At 33.6% G+C, this 21,614-nt stretch overlaps 3 protein-coding genes across 4 annotated transcripts; 1 reads left to right on the top strand and 2 right to left on the bottom strand.

Moving 5' to 3' along the window:
* Nucleotides 1–61: 61 nt before the first annotated feature.
* LOC148627441 (uncharacterized) lies at nucleotides 62–4,549 on the bottom strand. Its single transcript, XM_088573277.1, has 3 exons — nucleotides 4,089–4,549; nucleotides 1,994–2,333; nucleotides 62–960 (listed from the first exon to the last, which is right to left on the bottom strand). Exons 2-3 carry the CDS (start codon nucleotides 2,315–2,317, stop codon nucleotides 238–240), a joined length of 1,047 nt encoding a protein of 348 aa, XP_088429403.1. The 5' UTR covers nucleotides 2,318–2,333; nucleotides 4,089–4,549; the 3' UTR covers nucleotides 62–237.
* A 3,756-nt stretch (nucleotides 4,550–8,305) lies between these two features.
* On the bottom strand, nucleotides 8,306–12,384 carry LOC148627440 (uncharacterized). Its single transcript, XM_088573264.1, has 3 exons — nucleotides 12,059–12,384; nucleotides 9,524–9,747; nucleotides 8,306–9,034 (listed from the first exon to the last, which is right to left on the bottom strand). Exons 1-3 carry the CDS (start codon nucleotides 12,316–12,318, stop codon nucleotides 8,823–8,825), a joined length of 696 nt encoding a protein of 231 aa, XP_088429390.1. The 5' UTR covers nucleotides 12,319–12,384; the 3' UTR covers nucleotides 8,306–8,822.
* A 4,753-nt stretch (nucleotides 12,385–17,137) lies between these two features.
* LOC148627439 (protein kish-B-like) lies at nucleotides 17,138–20,936 on the top strand. 2 transcript variants are annotated; one of them, XM_088573252.1, is made up of 3 exons: nucleotides 17,138–17,213; nucleotides 17,908–18,039; nucleotides 19,450–20,936. In XM_088573252.1, the coding sequence occupies exons 1-3, from the start codon at nucleotides 17,204–17,206 to the stop codon at nucleotides 19,530–19,532; spliced, it is 225 nt and encodes a 74-aa protein (XP_088429378.1). In that variant the 5' UTR covers nucleotides 17,138–17,203; the 3' UTR covers nucleotides 19,533–20,936. The 2 variants fall into 2 exon arrangements, with proteins under 2 accessions (XP_088429378.1, XP_088429369.1); XM_088573243.1 differs by having other exon boundaries at nucleotides 17,201–17,237.
* Nucleotides 20,937–21,614: the final 678 nt, after the last annotated feature.

Below are 21,614 nucleotides of genomic sequence, written 5' to 3'. Positions count from 1 at the left end.
GGAGGCTTGGGGTAAAGACAGAATCTTCATTTGTTAGATGTACGAATCAACCCATTTAATAGTAAATTCTGGTAAAGCAGAAGTAACGCAATAATGTAATAACATAGTCTAGAAGCTGTCAAAAATACATTACATTTTCGTTTTAACAGGCTAAGACTGCTTTAATCCCGGAAGTGATCGCATACAAGCTTCGACAAATACGTTATTTATATAGTTAAACAATTTTATAGTGTGAAGTTAAATTGTTCGGTGCAATGTGTTAGAGATAAATCGTTTTATGTTATCGATATTGCATGATTTGTCACTTTTCAAAAACCAATGACCCCACTTTTTTAATCTGTCTATTTTTTCCTGATTTCCTCGTATCCAATTATTGTGAATTATAACAGGATCAGTTTTCCATCTTTCTTCCTTTGTCAACTCGTACCAGTTTCCATCCGGAAATGTTTCAAACGGAAAAACGGCAGACTTCAGATTAGCGCATTTTTCTCTTACCAACTTTGATAGGTATTCCTGGTCATTGTGAGAAGTTGGCATCCGACGATCCGAAGGATACGTTTTAATTTGTTTGTATAATGCCTGCATTTGTCTATTTAATTGCTTAAAGGTCTCTTTTGTTGCAGTTGTTGGGAACATGTAGATGAAACCTCCATTAACAGCTTTTGGGTTTTTGTAGTTGCTGGTAAATAACACATCATACATACCAGAATTAAATTCCATTACTGGAATTGGGTTCTTAAAAAACACGGCGTCGCATTCGAAAGCAAACATTTCTATATTGTTTTGTAACAATGCATATTGAATGGCTGTTCTCAGTACCATTATTTTTAAATATCCAACATGACTATACTCTTGATGTCCATGCATGGATTCCTCTACATCTATGACAACCACGTGAATGTCAGGTGACAATTCTGTCATTTTTTCTGCACCATCTCGTCTTGTGGTAATGATCAGAACCTAAATAAAGTCGAACAGAAGATACACAAAAATAATAAAGAAAAAAATGTATATTAGATCTGCATACCAGCAGCTTAAGTAGTTATATTGATACCATTGACATTCGAGAGTGACTTCGGAATTTATATATATGGTTCTGCCATACACGCGATATATGGATTAACGGATGATTATAAAACCGAGACCTTTTTTTCTTTGGCCGGGGATCTCCTGGCTATGAAATATTTTGCTGTGTATCTTTTTATGCCTTTAACTTAGAATTAATGGCAGGTACTAGAATTTAGTACTAGTATTCATACTGTCCGTTCGTCCGTTTTGTCTTCGCCTATCCCCAGTTCTTCAAAACCGCTGAATACAATTCAAAAAGAAGTATCACATTAAATTTTTGATCACATAATGCCATTGTGCACCTATGTTTTTTGCTTTTCCGTCTGAATGAATTTTTTTTTATGTACCATGAACATTCGTTAACCATATTCCTATACGCAACTCCTCAGAAACCAGTCCAGTGGATTTCAGTCCAACTTCCACACTTAGTGTCACTTGAAGCCATTGTGCATTTCCAATTTTTCATTGCCACCAGAATGACTTTTTATCTTTCATGATACAGGGCGTTGATTTTCATTGAACAAAAGGGGGCAGTTTTCTCTGCAACTTCTTATCGCAGTCACTTGGTTCCAACATTTTAAAATAGGGATACCATATCGTAGAATGTTATTCTTAATTTAAGAATTTAAGTGTCGACTTCCTTCTTGATGAATTATGAAATTAATTGTTTATATTTTGATCAAATTGTGTTTTAGCAATGTACCCTATGAGAGTTTTGCACACAATTTTGTGGTTTCTTATTTTTATAGAAGATAATTTGAAACTATGTACACATCGTCATTTTTTATGTAAAATTTTAAAAATTCTGTACTAGTAAATTATGGTTCGGACTGCTAGTGCCGTTTTAGCAACAATGTCTTGCCAGCACACTTACCGTCTTATTTGGGATCTATTGTGACTATTTTCACACGTTTAAAGACTTCACCTGTTTATGGAATCCCATGTGTTTTGTATGACATATCCAACTGTAGACCATGTCGTAGTAACCATCGTTGACTACAGTGACCAGTACCTGCCGCTCCTTCATCGCCAGTGCTGCCTCGAGAACTAAAGCTATATTACTGTCATTATGCAAATGTTTTGACGGATTATCTGATTGTCGTTGAGCTTTTATTGTTGAACTATTTTGGAACATCCGGGTAAACAATATGAACATTAAAACCATTAAAATGACGTTTCTTACTTTTTTGCGGCTTGGTCGGCTGACTGTCGTCATCAGTTTGTGTTTCAATAGCAAGCATACCGTCATCTCGCATGTGCATACTCTGTAGGTAAAGGATGGCGATCAGATAATATATGAAATGGCTAAAACGTTGACAATGAAAACAAAAGATAAACTTTATAAGATACTATCGTTATCTCAAATATACGATAGTCTTTTGAGCTTATTTTCGTAGAGTGGAAAAAAAATAATAACGCAACACTAGTGCTTTACGTGAAACTTTCGCGTAATGATAGGTATTCTTGATTACAAGACTTGTGCAAAATTGGATATAGACCGAGATTTTATTATTTTTGTTTCAAATGTTTATCATTTGGTTTTGTAATGAACTATATACATAGCAGTGAGTTTTCTCGCTGTCGTGTTGGTTGTATGAAGGAGTAATCAATGGAACCAAGATTCCAGCGGAAATCAAAAGAATGAACGGATAAAGAATAGACAGGGAACAAGACACACAAACAATGAAAAAAAAAACACACACGAAAGGAAACACAATCAAAACTCGAAAAACTGAAAGCACGAACCAGGTGAAGTGTCCCCTGCTTTTCTATACTTGTAAACAGCCGTCGAGTCAATGTCAGAGTAGACGAAAGAGGAAAGGGAAAGTATGACACGATGAAGAAATCGGTTCTCATGGTGCAGATAGATACACCCTAACAATCCACGAGTTCATCGTCCATAAAACTAATTATGTAGTAATGATTTCAATTTTGTGGCAACATATAACCCTGTTCGAAAAGCCTTATTGTAAAAAGTCTAGCGCGGTACAAAAAAAGTCTGTGTAGTTACGGCAAGTTCTAGTATAATTGTGAAAACTCCATACGCAGATGCTGAAGGGATGTTGACACAGATCAAAGTAAATTAAATTTGACAATACGGAACGAAAAGTCGTCGCGATTGTCATATAACTTCGACCATGATTTTTCTTTTCCATCGTGTATATCAAGATGCCGACTTCAAAGTGTCTGTATTATTCTTTATCCCAGTTAGTCTGGGTAGAAGCTATGTACAAAATCGATGTTTCTTCTTTTGGGTCAGATCGGCTAAAAGATCATCCTCATAAGAGTGAAGAAACAGATCAGCAAGTAGAGGAACATAATTTGTTCCCATTGGAATGCCGGCTATTTGTTAAACACTATACAAATAATTGGTCGATAAAAAAATTCCAGCGTTTTGAAAACGTCTTCATCTGTATATTTGGAAGATGATTCGGAATATTTTGTTACTTAGCGGTATCGGCTTGCGTACCATATAAATACCTTATGCTTTTGCTATGTCGGTGTTTTTATTTATTTGTATTGTTCACATTTTTAGGGGAAAGGATAGCTATCTAATGTGGACGATGCTTTTGCAATTCAAGTAAGGATTTTTTTTTAACTTTCAAATATCATGTCTGTACTTACTAATAATACTTTGTTATCTTTAGTATTTCTTACATCAAAGTAGATTGTTGATTCTTTATTTTAAAAACAAAACAATTTTGAAGTTCTCCGTTTAGACATCCAACACAAAAAAAAATCTAGAAAAAAGAATTCGATAATCCAAGTGTAGAAATGTGGACATTTCATTCGACATATTCTTTTATATAAACAAACAATACGAACGTTGCATGATTTGGGGAAAGTATCGCATTATAACGCGAAAAATATTTCATTTTTCATTCTACGAAAATGAGCTCAGTGAGCTTTCGTGCAAATATACTTTGGATACGATATCCAGTCGATTTCTTATAACACTCAGACAAGACATCAAAATATGCAAAAAAATTGTAGAACGCAGAACTGAAATTAAAGCCTACCTTTAGGATGAGTTCAATAATTTCAATTTAGATAGACTGAATGAATGATGATCTGTTTTATCCGGGTTTATGAACATAATCAGTATTATATGGTCAATGGCCGTCAAGAGGGGCTGTCAAATCTTTGTGCTGACCTAAACGATCAAGAACCATCGAGATTAAGTTGCTTTCAAGTTCTTGTTAGGACTTAGACGGTTAAATAGACGAACACGAATCGTCAAGAGTGGATGTAAAATCCTTGTGACGATATGAACGGTCAAGAGTGGCTGTCAAATCTCTGTGTCGATCTTTACACTCTAGATGACGGATGTTGTTGTCAAATCTAATATCGTGATGAATTACACGTCCAAGAACCATGAAGATTGCCGTCAAATGTTTGTGACGGCTCATATGGTCGGGCATCGTCAACGTCGAGTGTCAATCTTTGCACGGTTGTAATAATAAACCGTACTTTCTTGATTGTGCGCCTTTTTTTTCTCTTTTGCACCATTGCTCTCTGATACAATAACTAAATCGCGCTGATAAGAGGTCACTCCTTAAAACATATGTACATCATACTGAAAATCCCCATGTTTATATGGTTTATATTTTTGTATCGGGATAGTACAGTTAATTTTAATTGTAACTGGGTTGTAGAACCAAACATTTTACAGTAGCGGATCCAGAGGGGGTGCAGGGGATTAAAAGTTCCATTTTTATTGGAAAGTTTGTCATTTTCATGTGTAAAAATGACCCCCCAAAAAATGGCAAATAATGTCCGAGAATCTTGGTTCCTTGGTTACTCTCTCGCACCCCCTTTTTCTGAGGAACCTCGGCGTGGGCCCTTCCCCCTTTTCAATGTGTCTGGATCCGGCTTTGTTTTTAATCGCTTTATTTTAAATAACTGCTTATCTGTTATCTAATATGGTCATGTGACCGTTTGGGATACCTGTACCTCCTTTTAATATATTTTTTTTCCTAGCCCCTACCAACGCAAAATGTTAAAAAAAATTTTTAGACTCGTAGGCATGTGGATGTCTCCGAACTTGTCCCGTAAAAGCAAGTCATTATTTCGTTTCTATAATATGTTGTATCCTACAACTTTACTACACGAGGGGGGGAGGGTAGGACTTGAATTAAAATTTTGTGGTTTTAAACATTCAATGATACAGACGATCTATTTCGCATTACACGTTCTGTTTACACCAAGTTCATTCACTGTACTTGTAGTTCGTTATCACATCACATTTGTCCTTGTATGTACATGCTTGCTTTATGAATAAGCTTTTAGGTAGATAAATACTGAATTAATGACAGAAGTCATGTACAAGTACTTTATCTCGTCGAAGATACCATTCAAAAAGTACCCAATCATATTCAAGTGTGGTTTAGGGGAAGAAATAAACATTTTAATGTAATCACATTTTAAACACATAAAATTTATGAATGAAAACTATTGGTAAAAATTAAACCTCTTCCAGGATGTTTTTGTTGAACGGCTTGACGCTGAAAGAAGTTCAACTCCAAAAAATATAGTATTTACGTTATATTTTTCATTGGTTAATTTATAAATTTGCACTTTAAAGTACATCATTTGATTTTACAACAGAAATTAAGTGCACTGGTACTCTGCGAACGGATAATTGTCGTGAAGGAATAACAATTTGATTTTACGGAGGGTTGCAACTGAGTTCTGTTCTTTTTTCTTCTTTTTTTTTGTATTTGTGTTTTTGTGTGGGTTTACCTATATATATAAACCCACACAAAACACAAAGCACTACTCTCTCATAACTGGTGCTTCCTATATCATTATTCAGTTTTATCCGAGAATTTGGCCTCCGACCTATTTCTAAAACATATTTTTAAGATTGGCACTCCCATTTTTAAAATCAACCACGCGCTTTTTACATTAACTGTGCAGAATAAGTCTTTTTTTGTCTTTTTGTGAGTTTATCAGCAGAAAATGTCTTCCAAAGTATTTGAAACGACTTTACTAAAACATTTAAGTGTCTTGACCCTACATTTCTAAAATCAATTTGTTTGATTTCTGGTTCAGTATAAATTGCTCTGCTAAATAAAGAGATTCGAAATATCTAAACAATTACTTTAACGAACAGAAATTGTGTACATAAGAAAAGAATTGTGCCCGGTTCAAGTCAATAAATTTTGGGATGTTTTATAAAAAAGAATAGAATATAATCGACCCCCCCCCCCACAAGTACATAGAAACTCCAGCACAACACTACATGTATATTGGCGTCATGATTTACCCAAGAGTTAAACTATATATATATATAAAATTTGTTTTCGAATCGATTGCAAGATCAAGAACAATATTGACTAGATGATGTGGAGTTACAAGATCGCACGTACAATTCGTTTATTTACATTTTAATGAAGTATACAAAGTATGAATCTTCAATTATTTTTAGATCATTGGCAGCAGCATGGGTCTGTCGAGTAAATTATGCAGGAAACAACTATGATTGTCAGGGGGAATTCCATGATCATCAATCTTAAATTGTTGTCTGATGTAAAGTTTGATTGTTTTAACTCGAACTTATTCGATCATACATCATTCTGTTAGTAGGGCTTCAATCATCTGCTAACGAGGGGGAATTAACGGCTTTTCTTTCTAAAACAAAGATTCATTCTCTTTAAGAAACATAAATTGGTCTTTTGAAATTAATGCATCATTGTCGGGGAAAGAAATAGAAGTTAGGCAAAAATGAAAATAACCTGTGCGCTTCCTATCACAAATTTGAAAAAAAAAAACATAGGGTACATTAGGTAGGGATTTTTTTACATTGAGTCTATATGAAGCCCTGTTGACACTAACAAAACTTTCTGTATCTTTTTTGATAATGTCCACCATCAAAGAAAAACTTTGACAAAAAACTATAATGGACTTGGACGGAATAGAATTTCATCCTACTTTTTTCTTGAAACTTGGATGGACTTAGACGGCAATATCCCAATCTGAGTTGAGCTTTGCAATGATAAAGGTTATTAACAGCTTTTGTAAACAAGACACGTAAAAATAACTTTGAATCCCTTTTGGGATTCGGCGTTGAAGCGGTGGTGGTCAAAACAAAAAAATATATCAAGCGCCGAATCCCAAAAAGGATTACAGTTTGGGTAAAACCAAGTTAAGAAAGGTTTAAAGTGTCTTGTTGTCATAAAAATTGTAGATCAGCCTTTATTGAATCGATCCGTCTATACTGCTTTTTCACATTGTTATGTACTTAATCTCTTGCGGGCTTACTCCCACTATACTACAAATATGCCACCCAAGTAATATATAAACACTAAACTTGTCGGACTGCATATTTGATAGCGGCAGCGAGCCTCTTAGCATAACCGATGCGTCTTTCAGAATATGCATTTTTTAAAATAATCTTGTAGGCATACAATTGTTTGTCGGTTTAAAGAATATTTCATTTTTTTTTTCTGCAAGCTGTAAACTGTATTTTCTATAACATCTTTTCAGCCCAACATATGTCAGTCAAGTTTGTTTCCTACAGTGACTACATGATTTTCCCATAATACTTAAAATCTCTCAAATTGGAAGCGATAATTTGGTAGCATATGTACATTGATATAAGAACAACCTATCCGGTATACTCAAGGGACATTAAATTTTCTGACATAAAAGAACTTTTTGTAACAAACAGTAATATTGGCTTTACCTCTCACTATCAACCGCACAGGACTACAAGATAGAAAATGGATATGGCAAAACTCAACAAATGCATCAGTGTATATAACCTAAATACAAAAAAAAAACTTTCGGAGAGCATATGTCGGAAAATTAGAGGTAAATTAAAGTTTTAGCTATAATTCGAATCGATCTTCTTTATACCTAACTGATGATATGATATTTATCACCCAAAAGACATTCTACTGCAAAGTCCAGAATTTAAAAAAAAGGTCCGATTCAGAAACTTATAAATAGAGGGTTCAGGCCACAATTCGCACATTTTTCAACCAAATTTTGCTAAAAAAAAATATAGCATCACTTTCCATCAATGGAGGAGGGGGTACAACCCCTAAAACCTTTACCCCACTTGATCTGCCAATAGCAAGCAAGCAAGCAAGCAACAGAAATCAACACTATAGGCACCAGAAGTATTTGACCTTAATGCATGTCAATATATTCAAGCCGCGATCTCTATGCAATGACAACGAATTGAATACATTACATGTTCTTGTTATTGGAACTAAAAACAGACATTAGCGACTATTATTGTCAAGTATTTATTCAACAACTAACCAGGGCGACATTTGTAGCTTATAAAAAAACAGAACATAAAATATAAATAACGTGAACCCAACTTCCGTTCAAATGCCTTAATTGATATCACAGTCTATACATTCATCAAATAATTAACAAATTAAACATTAATCAGGAACAATACAAAATATAATGTCAAAATTTTCGACGTCTTTACGCAATACAAACAGTCCGTGAATTTTTGATACTACATTATATGCTCTATATAGTAACTAATGAATATAAAAGTTTTTGCACGTTTCCCGTTCACAAGTTATTGAACGCATACCAGGAAAACTGGTATAAAACTCCACCAAACATGTTAATGCGATCGGCAATAAGAATGTCATTTTCAGAAAACATGAGCTAATTTTTTCCTCGATCACTTCCTTGATTTTATGGTCGAATCAACAACTGAAATCACAGTGACTTGAGGGCACTATGAGCGAAACAATAATCCAAGGTTGCCATGGATAACTCTATCAATTATTCTGAAACGAAGTTGGTTTATGATGATGACTCGACACTGAAGACAAATTATTCTCTTTTTCCGGAGATTTTTGTAAACAATTGTCATTTTGAGACCAATAGTCTCGGACTTCTTTTGGTACACTTTGGTCCACTGACATACAACACGTAACACAGTTTCTCTCACTTAATCTTTTATGCTTTGTTTTTGTCGATGTATTTTTCACTGCAAGAAAGAGGTAAATATCATCAAACATATAGTCATTAATACTGTCATTTTAAAATTGTCTATTACGAAAATGTCTGGTATACAACTGGGTACAATTAAAAGAAAGACTAACATGTTCCAACTCTTTTCTTCTACTCTTTATTAAATTCTCTTTGAATTCGGTTTGTTGAAAGTTATACATTAAAGTAAATGCATTTCATGATTAAAATTTAGTCTATGTCTTGGGATATACGGATCTTTTTTTGTCATACATTTTGTAATGGGTTAATTTTCTTTCCAGTTCGCGAACACCAAGGCAAGTTACTCCTCTTTAATTTTAGCTAGGCTATAGCAACTGTTCACTTAGTAAATAAATCTTTCAAATGACGATGATATTTTACAGAGTATATTTTTAACCTCAATATATTGTGCATGAATAATTGTTAAATCGTTAGGCTGAGGAAAATACATGTACTAAAAGATGAACTAATATGTACGAGTACATACCTATTTGTTTAACCGCCTGTAAATAATTAAAAATTGTAAAATATCCATGTACGTATGCAATGTCTAATGGGAGTTGATTTTTGTCATTAAAAACATTAAAATTAGCACCAGCTTCTATTAAAATCTGAACGATTTCTGGTAATCCACGATAACAGGCTAGATGTAAAGGCGTATCTCCACTGTCTGTTCTCTCGTTTAAATCACAACCATGTTTTACTAAAGACCTGGAAAAGAGAGATACAATGTCAGTGAGAGGTGGTGTTACATATATTGCTTTTGTCCTTGGTGACCTTTATCTCACCAAAAGGTTATGGGGAGAGGGGTAAATTATCATTTGCTATATCCTTTAATTTTTTATTTTAGAAGACAATTTTATTGTTTGCTTTCCAGGAGTTTGGAAATGCTATTTGTATGATTTGTATTTATTTGGTACTACAGTCGATATGTATAATAATTGTATTGACTTTGCCCTTGTGGAACCAGATGGGTAAGCAAGGACTATTTTGTACTGGTAATGGCTACAATTATGATAGTCTGTCGCTGTTTTGTGTGTATTTTTTCCCAAACAATCAAGATCTAAATCAGCCAACCATTTTAATGGGCACTGATTTGAATAGTCACTGACTATTAACGAGCTTACTGATCAAGAGTTGGTGGCTTTAAAGCTTTGGTAAAAACTAAATCGTAGTAGAAAGAAATTTTCCTGTTTCTTTATCCCCCTTAACATTACGTTCATTTTCGCTGTTTATATTTCATTTTGGCAGGATAAAGGATTGACGACATAATGCGGTCATATTCAATTTTGTTGTTGTTTATTTGCAACCTTATTTACGTCAGAAGAATCCAAGTTTGAACAAAATACTACCGAACCAGGAGGGAAAATACATGTTCTAAAAATAACACTCCCCGTCAAAAATAGATCTACCTATCTTATTTCAAAGTTTCTTGAAGTCATTATCAAAAAAGACCCTACTGTTTTGTTGAAGTCAAACGGGGGCGATTTATTTGTCATGCCTACGTCTTTTGATATCAGTGAAGGAACCAAAGTAATACTTATCAAATTAAAGTAGTATTTTTCGTGACTCAAGATCAAATTAAAACCAGATTTAATGGAATAGTACTTTTCACGATTCAAAATTAAATCGAAGGAACTTTTATACGAACAATCATTTTGATATTGAAGTTAAGCTTATCTTCGATGTTTTATATTCTTTCAACAAAGGTCACTGACCAATATAGGGGTACAGAAGTAATAGGAACTAGCTACCAATACTTCATTATAATCTTTAGAAATTATGTCTTTTAGGGTTAATAATGTTTTGTCACAACATAAGAATAATTTTTAAAACAGACAAATACATTTTCATAAATAGTTATGCATACAACAACGTGAAAACTTGAGAAAAAGATATTTTTAATTAAAATCTTAAATTCGAATTATAATATGTTTTCTTATTTTTATGTTTACTGTAATAATCATTAAAAATACCTCTGTAGGTCGTTTATTAAACTATTTACGTTAAGATTCCACATATACGGTTCCAAGGTATTTATTAGCCTCGATAACGCCAGCCCGGGTCGATATTTGCAAAGGAAATCGGTGGGTTTCCAAAATATATTTTGAAAACCCGCCAAGTCCCTGTTGTATCTTTGTCGCCGAACTCGTGTTATATTTATTCTTTTTTAAACTCTACTTCAAAAATGAAATAAACTACACTGAATCAAAGATTTTTATTGTAGACATATTTAACTCCTTGGCTAAATGTAAATAAATTATTGTCATGTTAGATTTTAAATTCATGTTCAGAACTTATTTATACAAATTGTCTAGGTATGATTTATAGCAATAGTACCCAAGGTATAGATATATATATTCGTTTATGTTTTATAATTATCATTTTACTTCAACGGAATTTGGTGTATTAAACTATGATCTTGTTTAAAAAAATAAAAGTTATTTTGTCTAATTCATAAGCTCTGATAATTAAATGGTATTACTTGTATCAAAGAACGCAAATACACTATCTAGAGACAATGTCGTTACAAAAAAACAAACAAACAAACAAACAAACAAACAAAAACCCTGACCGTGAACCACCGACAAAGCGTATGCATAGCTATATCAATGTCTTTTCTGAGAAAAAAAGGCAAATTACTACTATGTATCAGCGGCTGGGGAAATAGAAAAAAATGATGAGGGGAATGTTCGTAAGACACATGAGACAATGACTTAACAAGGTGGAGTCAATGCAACCAACTTCCTTCATTTTTTAAGTTAAAGTATCGATTTGTAACACATAAAGTGTAACCAATCTTTAAATTCGGGTTAGGGAGGGCGGAGGTTGGCTTAAAACAAAAGGATGAAGAATTCCATAATAAATAGTTCTTTCGATTCGTTGTTTACTGCTGGTCCGCCAACAAGTTATCAAGGTATAGCTCCAACTTTGTACAGTATCGTTTCCACGGTTTTAATTCTTGGCAAATACCACACATTCTTTTAAGAATATCGCAAATATATATGTTAGAAAAACTTACCGAACTATTTCTGGCTGATTATTATCACATGCAGCATGCATTGGAGTTGCACCCCAAGCTGTTTTAGAACTCAAACTGGCACCGTGAACTATTAGTAAATGTAAAATGTCCAAAAATCCGCGGCAACATGCCCAGAATAAAGCGGTTCCATCATTTTTAGAACTTTGTAAGTCTATAGATGTATATTTTTTGTTCATTAAGATCTTTTTTGCTGTCTCGGTATCACCACAGCGAACTGCATCTATTAACGAATAAGCCATTTTTCGAACTGATTGTTCTAATAGAAATATCAAAGTAAAACACGAGGAAGCTATTATGATTGGTCGCTAGAAATAGTTGTCGATCAATGAAGCGGATTTCCCCTTGTAATGTTAGGCCTGTACAGGTAAACAATATGTAGTACGTATTTTGTATAATCTCCTCTAGATCTCGTATATTTGGATTGAGTTCATAGATAAATAAAAGTTTTTCATAAGAGACAAGTAAATACAAAACATTTTGAGGACGCCCTGTATAATTCTAAATGCTACCTTTCTTTTATTTTCGATTAAGTTTAAAAACTATTTTGAAGTACCAATCAAATAATATATACTTGTAGTTCTAGAAAAACAAGACGTAAGTAGAAGGAGAGGTGGTGATTTAGGTACAAATTTAAATTCAAAATACAATTTTTTATCATTCCAATCATGTACATCAAAATCCCCTGCATATCAGAAGAGGCTTCCCTAACTTGAATGCTGGCCATATAACAAAAAATTGACCAAACAAAACCAAAAAAAAAAAAGAAAAAAAAAAGATAAAACTAAATCTTCCGGATCCGATCGTTTTTCGTTGAACATGCACGGAACAAGGTTGAATTGCTTGTACTCGACTACGACGTAGAGATAATCATGTACTTTGTCCAACCAATAAATGACCACAAAATATATACTTAATTAAATCACGTGCCCAACATAATATCATTTAACAAACTATAAAAACACCCAAAGTTATAAAAATGTCGTCCTTGTTAGAAAATGAAAACAAAATACCCGTACACTGAACACCACTGGTACTGCAGGGATAATGGTGATGATTTTTACTGAAAAAAAAATCATGTATAGTTGATTTTTCCAATTGACCGGTATCGGAATAAATCTAAAAAATGAGCTTTGAAACAGAGTTAAAAATATTGATATACACAGAATAGGATTTGTTTTTAGATAAAGTACGGAAAGCGAGAATTTAAAGTCCAGACTCGAAATAGTGACGCCCCGTGCAGGTCCGGGTGTCAAAAGAATAGGCCTGCAGCAGCGCTAAGCTTGTCGTATAAGGCGACTAAATAGTGCTCAGAAACCTAGCCGGGGGCTAGGCGCTCTGCCCACAGAGCAACTGGGATGTGTGCCCCAGGTGGTGGAATGGGGTACCCCTGGCATGTTACATGCTGGGGTTGTCAGGCTATAATCCGGAAAACCTGACCGCAAACCATAGTGGTGCACCGTGTTGGGAAAGATACCACATTCCTCGCACGTTAAAGAACCCTGCTGTGGTATTCGATAGGAGTAGGAACCACTGCGCTCCGCCACAGGAGGCTAAATTGCCCGACCTTATCCATCCCTCCCTATTTCTAGTGGCAATCAAAATTTGTCGACCCTACTGTCTTTGTGTCCCATCCCATTTTTCATTTCATCATCATTTCATGTTCATTTTATCATCCATTTCATGTTCATCGTCTGAATATAGCTGAAATATTGCTGCTCGGACGTTAAACCCCAACAAACAAACAAACAAACAAACGAAATAGTGACTCCATCTTCATTTAAAATAATTCTTACATTTTTCGAATTTAGTTGAAAGAATTCAAGAGTCTAAATGAAGGGTGTAGCCTGTTTTATAACTTATTATTTCGGGTTAGAGTTTACACAGGAACCAACTCGACGCACTGAAATGAGTAGGCTCGACACAGAGAAAAATATCTAAATTTGGAAACTCCTTCAGAAAAAAAACTGTTAATTTAGGAAGGTTGGTTTGGCTAGATAAAATCATTCATTAGCATAATACGATTCATAGCGCGAAAAAAAGCATTTAGGTGAACTTAAGCTGCTATTAATCAGCACTTGGTCCTGATTTTTATTGTTTATATGCAGATCTAGACACAGCTTGATTCGAACTTATGCATCTCTGAATTTTTATTGTGATATTTGACAAAGCATATATATTTCTGACATGTAATAAATGTGGTCATGGAACTTAAATTGAAAAATTTTAATTTTGCATTTTCAGTTTTGGTCAAAACTGTATGGGACATATGATGTAATCCAACCGTGCCGTCGCTAACAAGGTCCATATTAAAATCAGACTGAATGTACCCAAGACGTTGTTTAATGGAATCCCCTTGGTGACTTTCTTACCGCATTATACTCACTTGCAGTTGTGATTGATGTCGCTGGCGGAGCAGGACATGCTTACTCTTCCGGCACCTAATGCCACTCCCGTTTTCCTTGTGGGAGTTCATATTTCTAGTGCTTCGTTTTTTTTTTTTTTGTTTTTTTTTTGTAACGTTTTGTTTTCCTTATTTTCAGTTTTTATATGTTATCTATTGTATTCTGCTCGCTATGTTGGGTATGTGTAGGCCATCTTCGATTCGTTTCCTGTTTTATTTACATTCAGGCGGGGACTGCTATTTCAAAAAAAGAAACGAAACGCAAAAATTTTATTTCGGCTTTAGTAATTATTATTTCAAGAAAAGAAACCGTTTCGTTTCGTTTCTTTAATTGGTAAAGAATTTCCACTATGAGTTGTTTCCGGTTTTAGTGAGAAAAAAAAATATTTTGTAGCGATAATTGTTAGCCTGGTCACCTTATTCAGTTATAATCTAAATAAGATGTTCATTGTTCTAGTCTTTCAAACGCAACCTGGTCGAAATTCGAGGGATGTCTCCTGGCATTTCTATTTTTTTCTAGTTGCTCTATTTAGTTTTAATTTGTTAATTATTTAAAATGGAAGTTTAAACTAATAGTGAATTTTGGAAGAATTTAGACGAAATACATTTTCTAGTCCGCCGAGCTGCAGATTTACAATCATAACTCAGAAGGTGATGCATTTCAATCGACAATTTAGTCTGACTACAGCCTTTCAACGGATGAAATCAATGCGAACACAAATGTTTCGAACCAATGTTCAACAGAAGGACTCGGCTTCAAGAGTTTGGCATAGAAAATATATGAAACTTGTAAAATCAACAGCCACCCACACATCTTCAAAATAAATACGTGGAGAAGCTATCAACTCCAGATTGAGAGATATTAAAAGTGAAGTTCCAGAAAGTAAGGGGTAGGCTTTTCAGGCTACTATTGGCACATTTTGCCAAAGTTTTGCACAAAATTAAGCAACATGTCCAACAAAAGGGTGGGTTCCAGTCGGGGTTTCAACTCTTGGACTAGTCCGAATATCTTCTGATCCTGCAACCCTGACTGATGTTTCCCTGATGCTAATAGATTAGAAACTTGAAGTAACTGTTGATCTTTTAATCATGCTTTTAAAGAAATTTCCTTAGTAATCCAAGACATGAAGGCTAAAAACCACTAATTCCACTTCACATAAGCTTCTATGCTAATTTCACAATATTCAATGGCTTCTCTGGACTTTACCTTAACTTTAACCTGCAGATGACTATATATCAGCATGATTCTACATATGTTAGCTTACAATCCTCAGAATGGCATGTGGGGTTAGCAGACTTGCAGTGCAGTACTGGTCACCGGAAGTGAAGTGTCTATAAATAGCATGGGAAATCCCAGTGTTTTCACAAGATAGGGGTATATTTAGAAATCATTATGGAGATTGGGCTTCACATCACAAGACGCAAAATGCACCTATAAAATGTACAGAAATGTTTTTCCTTTCAGAAACTGTTTAAATTTTTTAAATGAGATGAGAACTTTTTTCACAGCACTATGAGGAACAGGGGTAATTTCTGCGTAGGACTATTTTTGCGTACGTTCCAAATGCTCATTGGTTGAATTGGTGGTCTGTAACCTGAAGCGAAACGAAAAGAAACGAACAAAACGAAGCGGTTTCAGTTTCTGGAAATACTCATCATAAATAGCTGTATCATGAAATTACTATTTCCAGAAACGTAACTGTTTCGTTTCGTTTCTTGAAGTCCAGACCATGCCAGTGTATCTGAATTGACATGTAATTCGTGATGCATCGCCATTTTTGCCTTTTTTTCTCATACTTCATTTTAACTTTCAAGAACTGAATAAGTTTAATAATAAAATGCTCATTTTTCACCCTTTGGGTCGAATCATTTTTTAAGTGCCTGTACGTGTAACAACCCCAAAATAAATCAAATCCTTAACCATAAGAACTTTATGTATACCGTTCCATCTGTTGCCACATGAAAAACAGAACCAATTTTTATATTAGTGTTCGTATACTATGCAATACCACAAACTAAGTAGCACTCCAGGTAAGAAACATGCAAATGTGATACATGGTTAGAATGCCGACAAAATTTTATTTTTTGATATTTGTTTAATACTTAATTTAACAGAAAATTACATGGGGCTCATCATATATACCTTGTCAATAAGAGATCTAAGAAAAACAATTTTTTATAGAATGCACTGCAGATTTTAAATTAAGGGAGCTAACTTCCTTACCCTACCGGTGCACCTGGTCCATACTCCCAGTTTTTAGTGGAGTCCGAGTTGCTCGTTTATTTTTGTTACTTTGTATGTATGATTTTAGTTACTTTATGTTCTTTGTTATATATGTCTGTTTCCCATGTCTGGTCTTTGTCCCTGGATTACATTCTTTTGATTACCGCTATAACCTTGGTTCCCTTGATTACTCTTTCGTAAACCACACTAAAATACAATCGAAACTATTAGATTTTCAATGTGAATTAACACCTAAGAGCAGACAGATTGGAATGAATTATTACAAATTTCATCATATAGGCATATAAAGCAACTAAATGACAAAAATAAGAATATATAGCCTTTTTTAGGGTACATATGTAACATTTTACAGATTTTGCATGATTCTTACAAAGACTGCTACTCACATAGGTCGTACGAACAATACCGGAATTTTATTTTGAAACCGACTTTGTTCCGAACTTTGTTGTAACTTTTGGTATTTCCGGGACACGCAAAAATGACAAATGGTAAGAAATTAGGTGTTGTGTTAGGTATCATTATAATGTATTAAAGATCATTTGTTTGTTGTGAAGAAAATACCCAAATGTAACATTATAATTTCTTAAAATTCACGCAACAGCACGAACACATGTTTATCAGTTGACTACTAATAACACAATAAATTTGGTTTTGAAATTAGTTGCATCTTTGGATTCTCTTGAGCTAGAGCCTAGACATGTACATAAATTTGACTTCTGAAAAGTTCAAAACCTTATGACTGGACATTGCCATCAATCAGTCTTATTTCCAGAAGATTACATACCAACGATCCTTTTCTGGTTTGTCTTAACTGGCCAGTGTCGTGTAATCCTTGTACATACATGCACTTTGTGAGGTTTATTTATGTTCTTATTTTCACCTGTGTATGTGCACTAAAACACTTCGACAATTGTTTTTATCCTGTTTTTAACCATGGGCAATCTGCCAGTATATTCAGCAAGTTGAATGTGGACAGTATATGGAAAAAGAAGAATGGCTAAACCAAGCTTTTGATCTAGCAACTCTTATTCAACTTAAAAACTTAAAGATTTATAAGGGTTTCAAACAACTCAAATTATTAATTCAATTTTCCCTTAAGTTTTGTAAGATTATCTTGATTTTTAAAAAGATTCATTTATGATATAGCCAAAGTTTACACCATTTCTTAAAATCTGTTTTCAGCTTACTCATTTGAAGGTATTTTGGTATTCAGCATTCTTGTTGTATGTACCTGTGCTTATATGAGACGTGTTCCAAGACTTAAGCAATGGTTTTTGTCAGAGAAAAAGGGCTTTTTAGGAGTATTTTATAAAGGTATGATTTTAGCTGAACTACATATGTATAATATACAAGAAACAGTTATTGACATGGAAAGTTTACAAAAAGACAGAAGAGAGAACATACTTTTCAAATAATAAATCTAAAGAAAATGTTCTTAAATTTGTTTAATTTCATCTATTTAGCATATGCCTTCTTCCTGCATTATGACTGGGGGTTCACCTTTTACAACCTCAGCAATGACAATTTTACAACAACGTAAATTCAGTGTACATTTCGTAAACAACATGTCTATCATCACTTAGACAATGGAGGGAGCCATTTAAATGCTTAAAACGGTATTATCTGCTTTATTCCATTAATTTTCGGCATTGAATATTTAAAACAATTTTAGAAAGAATGCAGTTATCAGTAGCCCGCAAACACTTTGAAGATTGAAATTGACAACCATGTCACATTGTCAGATGAATGCTGCCATTTGCAATATCAAATTTGTGTGTCAATTTCACTGAATGAGAGCCTTAAAGATAAAAAAAAACTGTATATATTTCAGATAGTTAGGGATTGGAATTATAAGGATAAAACACTGTTTTTTCACAATTTATGGATGTGTAAAATTGGACCATTGAGTCACAAACCTGTCATAAAAGTCCTTCTGACTTCTATTTGTTTTGTTAGTGTATGGTCCAATTTTACACATCCATTATTTTGGGAAAAACAGTGTTTAATCCTATAACAAAGTAATTACATATAGAATTTTTATTTATATGCTATGGGTTCATTTAAAAATGCTCATTTCAATTTGTTTTTGTTACTTTATGAATTTAAATTCAAGAAATAAATGACCATATGACAAAGTCTACAAAAGAAGTCATGATTACCATCAGTTACACACAACAGGGCATACATTTCAAAACAACTGACAGTCTTTGTATGAAAAGAACTGTGAAGGACTGTTGTAACATTTTAGTACAGTGTTGGTTGTCATTGAAGGAAGCTCCCTTGATTTTTTTCAGCATTTCCGTTTTTTTGCTTCAGGATTATTGGACACCAGAAAAAAAGGGACAAACCTATCATGTTCTCAAAATTCATTATCCTACATGCATGTCCCACTTTAGTGGGGTATAGGGGTTTCCATCCATCCTTCCAACTATATTTGATTCCTTCTGTTATGCAGAGGGTGCCCATCTCTTATCTGTTACCCCTCCTACACCAGTGAATAGAATTATATATAACCCTCACAGAATCTTCATTACAAATTCCAATTGTGCATTAACTATTTTAAATTCTGATCCAAATCAGTTTGGATGTCAAAAGGTGCATGTAATCAAATGGGAGAGTGGGGGATATAAAGTAGGAGAGCATTGCTCACAGTCTTGCTAATTAATTATGTGAACTGTATCTAACGAACCTTTAATTGTTATTACTTATGTATTTATTTTCCAGCATCTGTGATTGGCACTAGACTACACATACCTGTTGCATTATCATGTGTTCTCATGGGAGTTTACATTCTGGTTTTAAGATGATAGTTTAAAGTTCAACACCATTAATACACTTTGTGGAAGGTTAGATGCCTTGAAGTACATAGTGCTTGAACACTTTTGAGACTGTATGTGGAATTGATTTAAAAGCATTCTGTGATGAACTGTAAAAATTATCTGATAGTATAACTTATTTTTGTACAGGCCATTGTTGCTTTTTAATCATGTTTTTTCTATTGGTCACTAGAAAGCGGGTGCTTTAAAGTGATATGGTGTTCATTTTTTTAATGTAAAAAATAGGAACTGCCTGCTATGAAAGGTATTGTTGCATACTGAAACCCTTTCTGGCAAAAAAAGTTGTAAGATGTTGCTGATGGAGACAAGTAAATTTTCTTTTATTAAATTTATGTTATATAAACATACTAGAAACAAATACCCCATCCATGCTGAAAAAAAGTTTTTATTGCCGGTAGTCAGTTTTTATTTGTTTGTGCCTGTAAGTATACTTCTGCTTTCATTACACAGTACAGTGTTAAGTATCCAGTAAAGTAAGTACCAATCATTGTATGCTTCTACCATCTCATAGCATTATTAGTGGAAAACAACCAGTCTCCATATTTGTCATATTTGATTGTATGAGTGCAAATGCTTAGGGTTATTTTAGAAATAAATATATATGGGGTGGGGGGGAGGTCGGAAAGCACTTTTTTTATTTGACCCCACAATGCATACAATTTTAATTGATTCTTTTCTTTCATTGTTAAGGCTAGCTACCAGTATCTATAACCACCCATAAAATTTTAATAGAAGTGCCTTTCTACCCCTAACAATTTTGGAATAGCCCTTGTACTATATAATGGGTAATATTTGTGGGGTTTTAATATTGGCATATTTTAGAGGCATGTATAAAAACAAATTAAATTCAGCAAAAATATTTCTGTTGGCTTAATTACTAAGTGCACAAGTTAGCATCTGTCAAAATTAAAAACAGCAGTGTATTTTATTTACCTTTTTGCCCCAAAATTGCCAAATTTTACAACCACCATTTGGTATAATCTTATTGAAGAGAAAAGCCAAAATAAGTGTTCAATACACTGAACAGCTTTTGTATGCTCTTAAGGAACTATCCACTTTTTTTTTATTTGACTTCTGGGTATTCATCTTTTGTTGAATTGAAGATCTAAGGACAATATTGTAATTCTTTGAAGTAACATTGAATGAAAAATGTCATCATTGTTGAATAGTTGTCCATTTTTAAATCAATTACATTAGACATATCCTTCAAGGCTTTAGAATTCTGATTTTGTTTTGATGGAAGACCACCATATTTATTTATTTTGTTTTTGATGCTATAATATGTAAACAGTTGTCCATTTACATGTACATATATATCTAGTTATTAACTAATGAAGAAATTGGGGTTATGATAAGAATAAAATTTTGTTGGCATTCCATGTTATTTATTAATTTGAGTAGATTTTATATGCATTTTTTTTCTATTTCAATTGAAATATAATATATGCTACCATTTACCAATGAAATTACTTAATGTCATTGAAACTATTAAAAAGAAGCAACACCTAAAACAACATAAAAACCAAGCAAAGCAGAACAAAATGTGAAACTTAATCTGTATCTAATTATGATACAATATACTCACATACCAATAAATTAATTAAATATCTGCGGGTGAATAGAAAACTGCAGAACACTGATAAGCTACATGCTTCCAACAGTTGTGGCTAAAGCATGATTCTACTCAAATTAACACAGTACATTTTAATCTAATGCCCCTGGAAGTATCTCTGAATAACTTTTTCACATCAGAGGTTTGATGTCTTTATACTGTGATGTCAACATCATTAATCTTTCAGACAGTTGTAGGAGAATTAAATATGAAAACAACTGGAAAATGTATTGTTTTCTGCATTGGCTAACAATGTAAATATGCTGATGTAATCACAGACAAGAATGGAACCCCTTAATCCAAAGTATCCATACATGTGATTACAGATAGGGGTTCCAATGTATCCATACATGTGATAAGTATTTGATAGTTTAATCAGGAAGACATTGTGTTTATTACATCTGGTTTTCTACAAAATATTAATTTGTCTGTAATTGTTC

Source organism: Perna viridis, chromosome 1, assembly GCF_037379345.1.
Source record: "Perna viridis isolate PV_CMFRI_1.1 ecotype Kerala chromosome 1, ASM3737934v1, whole genome shotgun sequence".
NCBI classification, from domain to species: Eukaryota; Metazoa; Mollusca; class Bivalvia; order Mytilida; family Mytilidae; genus Perna; species Perna viridis.
This window is presented reverse-complemented; position numbering and strand designations above follow the sequence as displayed.

Coding starts and splice junctions, on each gene's coding strand:
- LOC148627440 (XM_088573264.1), bottom strand. CDS start 12,318: ATGGCTTATTCGTTAATAGATGCAGTTCGCTGTGGTGATACCGAGACA. Junction 9,748..12,058: donor AATCAGCCAGAAATAGTTCG/GTAAGTTTTTCT, acceptor TCTCTTTTCCAG/GTCTTTAGTAAAACATGGTT. Junction 9,035..9,523: donor ACAGGCGGTTAAACAAATAG/GTATGTACTCGT, acceptor TCTTTCTTGCAG/TGAAAAATACATCGACAAAA.
- LOC148627439 (XM_088573243.1), top strand. CDS start 17,204: ATGACAAATGGTAAGAAATTAGGTGTTGTGTTAG. Junction 17,238..17,907: donor GAAATTAGGTGTTGTGTTAG/GTATCATTATAA, acceptor ATCTGTTTTCAG/CTTACTCATTTGAAGGTATT. Junction 18,040..19,449: donor TTTAGGAGTATTTTATAAAG/GTATGATTTTAG, acceptor TTTATTTTCCAG/CATCTGTGATTGGCACTAGA.
- LOC148627441 (XM_088573277.1), bottom strand. CDS start 2,317: ATGACGGTATGCTTGCTATTGAAACACAAACTGATGACGACAGTCAGC. Junction 961..1,993: donor ACATGGGATTCCATAAACAG/GTGAAGTCTTTA, acceptor GACTTTATTTAG/GTTCTGATCATTACCACAAG.